This window comes from Opisthocomus hoazin, chromosome 8 (genome assembly GCF_030867145.1).
Source record: "Opisthocomus hoazin isolate bOpiHoa1 chromosome 8, bOpiHoa1.hap1, whole genome shotgun sequence".
In the NCBI taxonomy this organism is placed as follows: domain Eukaryota; kingdom Metazoa; phylum Chordata; class Aves; order Opisthocomiformes; family Opisthocomidae; genus Opisthocomus; species Opisthocomus hoazin.
Window position 1 is genome coordinate 16,374,339 of NC_134421.1, and position 3,672 is coordinate 16,378,010.

The 3,672-nt window shown below is 53.0% G+C and overlaps 1 protein-coding gene across 1 annotated transcript; it reads right to left on the reverse strand.

Moving 5' to 3' along the window:
- Positions 1-1,018: 1,018 nt before the first annotated feature.
- On the reverse strand, positions 1,019-3,336 carry RPS19BP1 (ribosomal protein S19 binding protein 1). Its single transcript, XM_075428436.1, has 4 exons — positions 3,253-3,336; positions 3,021-3,161; positions 2,622-2,719; positions 1,019-1,685 (listed from the first exon to the last, which is right to left on the reverse strand). The coding sequence occupies exons 1-4, from the start codon at positions 3,299-3,301 to the stop codon at positions 1,551-1,553; spliced, it is 423 nt and encodes a 140-aa protein (XP_075284551.1). The 5' UTR covers positions 3,302-3,336; the 3' UTR covers positions 1,019-1,550.
- Between the last annotated feature and the right edge of the window lie 336 nt (positions 3,337-3,672).

Sequence of the window (3,672 nt, forward strand, 5' to 3'; positions counted from 1 at the left end):
TAGAACAAACCGAAAAACGAGGGAATTGGTCTTTGAACTGTTCTATATTTACCACTTTTGGCTGCAGATAGTTGAACTTGGTCCCATTACAAGAAATCCCCTCCCACATGCTATTGCACGATTTCTGGTGCACAGACTTCAGTATGTTCACTATTTCCCCTGTCTGGACCTCACGCATCTGGGTGACCTCCCCTCCCATGCAGACAACAGGGAAAGTACTTAGCAGAGGAGGCGCAGACTTAAGAGAATGACACCAGGAATTATAATCAGAGGGCAAAGGATACCAAATTCCCTCCAGTGCTGACATCTAAGCAGCTGTTGCTCAGGTCAGCCAAGCCCCTTGTAATCAACTCCTGAGTCTAACCAAAGCTTGACATTAAGTCCTCCATACCCCCCCCCCCGCCCTTTTTTTTTTTTTTTTCCAAAGGGAACACACTTTCCATCTTCTTAGGTAAGGAGCTCGAATGGAGAGCGGCAGGAGCATCCCAGCAGCATATGTACAGTGAATTAGTGAGGAAGAGTGTCTGGAACAACAACACTCCCACCTGCTGGGCCTTCTATTTGTTGCAGCAGTAGCCTAATAAAAAAAAATTCCCTTGAACCCAGCACCACAACCTCTGGCTGGGAAGATTTTAACTTAGTGCCCAGGCCAACACCTGGGTCACAACCCCTCCTGGCTAGAGGAGCTGGCAGTGCCCAGCAGCGGGTCCCTCCGAGTGTGGCCAGACCCTCCGTGGGCGGCTCTGGTATACGCATCCAAAGCACAACTTTCTCCATCTGAAAGCTCTTCCTTGCAGTGGGGAGACTGTGAGCATGCAAAACTGAGGAGTCATCTCCGTTCCAGCCTGCGCTCTTTGAAGGCCTGGGCATGTCAAATTAAATACACGTGTCAGCGTGAATCAGCGAGAGAAGCCGTTCGCACAACTGAGTCACCCGAAAGAGAGGGATGCTTGGATCAGCACAGTGACATGGTTTGTCTTCATCAATCGCAGCCTGTCATAACAATCACTATTACAAAGGCAAAGATAGGCAGCGTCTGCAACAATTATTTAATCAAACGACATACACAAAGTTTTTGCAACGACTGAAAAACTTGACGGAGGCTGTAATTAGAACAGAAACTGCAAGGCTACTCGGGTTTAACAGTCTTTATAAACCATCCTTCCCTTCTGATGATTTGTTAGTGCTGGTCCAACACATTTCTCCATTCAGATACAGTACTTCCAATGCTCGCTGCCAAGTAACAGAGGTAGCAGAAGCCTTACATCCTGAGGAGGGGGAACCAGATTTATCTGTGGCTCGGTCCACCCTTCTATATTAAGAATGTAAGAGATTGTAAGGACAACACACCTCAGAGCCAAGAGAACCTCCATGCTCTAGCTGGCCAGTAACAAGCTCTGCACAGGCACAGAGTTCCTCTGCAAGTGTGACATTAAAGCACTTGCTCCCAGAGGCACATCTCCAATGTCCCATCTCAATCATGCTGAGGAGACGGCCACTCCCGCGTGCTGCGCAGAAGACTAGAGCTGCGAGAATCCCTCTCACGCTGTTCATGGTCTCCCAAAGTATTCTCTCTCAAATTTACGGAAATCTTCCTCAGTAAAGACAGTGCCCTCGGGCTTCTTCTTTGCCGCCTTCTTTGGAGGCCGATCTTTGGACTTCCTGCCTCTGTTCTGAGCAAGAACCTTCAGACAACAAAAAAAGAAAACAACAGCTGTTGTTACCCAGACCAAACCACAAACCGGTGATCTGCAAGCTCACCTGCAGCATCGCTGCTATTCTGCCAGTACCCTGCTATATCCTGGAATGCCTCCAAAGAAAAGTGAAAGGCAATCACAGATGTTAACTGAAGCAGGTCACTGGGACAACAGCAAATACCACCTTAGTACCTGGAGTCAAATTACTCTCTGGTAACTGTCACAGAGATAGAAACACCGATTTCAATTCAGACCTTTCTGAAACTGACCTTCTTTTATCCTGTCTCTCCACAAGCCAACCTGAAAACCCAACAAATTGGTGGAATTCCCTCAATATTTTCTAATACAACATCACCTCCTTTCACAGTCTCCAGCCTGGGAAACACTGCCCTAAACCACTTGGTTAGTTTGTGTAAGTTAACAGCCCGTATCTCATAAAAATAGCCCAAGATTCTAGCAGTGTCAGCTATTCTCTTCAAACCATGGCACAGGGCTACCTTTGGGAAAGACCAGTGGTTAAATGCTCAGGTTATGACAAACATCATTCAAGATGCTACGAAATTCCTATTATGTGAGCAAGCAGCACACCTGGCTCCTTGCTAAACAGCCTCCAGCTACAGAGAAGGACAAATCAAATCAATCAACATTAAGAAGAAGGTCTGAACCAGAGCTTCTTTGCCAGCTGAAGCTATGAAATATCTTTGGTAATTAAGAAAAGCCAGAGAACATCACAGGGGACAACAGGTCAACAAGAGTTTAAAGCTTAGTAAACTGTTTTGCCAGTGCCCACAGAAATTCCTCCAGGCCACTGCAGACAGAAACTTGACTTCGTTCCTTTTCACAGGGTCTAAGCTGGGGATAATTCCCATTCACCCGTGGTCCTCAGCGGAAGCAGACTCCCAGAGAAAGAAGTGACACTCTTACTTGTTCTGTGATGGCTTTGTTTGCAACAAATCGTCCTTTCAGCATGTACTGCAGGTTTGCTCTCAAGTGATTCACGGGCTTCTTCTTGTGATACTCCTCTAGGTCAGAGCAGAGTGGGACAAAACACATCAGCTGCTCATCCAGGCAGCACGCAGAGAGACACAGGGGGATGAGCAAGGCCCCGGGAAAAGAGGACACTGCCACAGCTCAGGGATGGGGGTGCTGCCACAGCTCAGGCTGCGTTTAAGCAAGGGACACCAGAAGGGCGCCCGGGAGGACGGGAAGTGGCGGACACAAGCGACCGGGGAGGGGGGGGCTGCCAGTCACCACGAGGGGACCCGGTGCGAGGGCTGTGGAGGGCGGCGAAGCTGCTCCCCCCGGAGCCGGGCCGAGCCTCACCTATCGCCGACTTCACGACTCTGCCCTTCACCGTGGCCTTGTTCCGGCCTGGCTGCGGGGCCGCCTTCCTCCGCCTCGCAGCGCCCGCCGCCCTGGGGCCGTCCTGCCCCCGCTGGAGGCCCGGCGGGGCCCTGCCCCGCCCTGCAGTGGGAAGAGGGACGGGATTACTCACGCCGTACGCCGGGAACACCCCTCTCCCCGACCCCGCACCCCCCGGTCCCCGCGGGCCCACCCGGCGCCTCCAGCAGCTCCAGGCCCCGCCGCAACAAGGAGGCCGACATGCCCGCGCGCCCCGCGCCGGTGGCCAACTTCCGCCCGTGCGTGACGCCACTTCCGTCACCGCGGCGCCGCACTTCCGGCGCCGTGCTGGGCCTGACGCGCATGCGCAGAGAGAGCTGCGCGCGGGTGTTGGGCGGGAAGGGCCGTGGCGCCATGTTGTGGCGCCATGTTGTGAGGAGATTACCTCAGACCCGTCCTGAGCTCGGGTCGCCCTCAGGGAGCGCGTCGCGTTCTTGGTGGTGGCCCTTCCTCGTCGCCCCTCTCTCCTGTTTCTGCAGTGCGTGGTCCGGCTGCCTGCCCCCAGGCCGTTTGCGCTACACCCTCATGGAGCCACTGTAATGGGGTTGGGGCTCTGAGGGGCCCCTGCCATCAC

What these genes read in the sequence shown, in the direction of transcription:
- RPS19BP1 (XM_075428436.1), bottom strand. Translation starts at nt 3,301, where the DNA reads ATGTCGGCCTCCTTGTTGCGGCGGGGCCTGGAGCTGCTGGAGGCGCCG. An exon ending in AGTCGTGAAGTCGGCGATAG is followed by an intron (nt 2,720 to 3,020) that starts GTGAGGCTCGGC and finishes GCTCTGACCTAG; the next exon opens with AGGAGTATCACAAGAAGAAG. An exon ending in ACAAAGCCATCACAGAACAA is followed by an intron (nt 1,686 to 2,621) that starts GTAAGAGTGTCA and finishes TGTTGTCTGAAG; the next exon opens with GTTCTTGCTCAGAACAGAGG.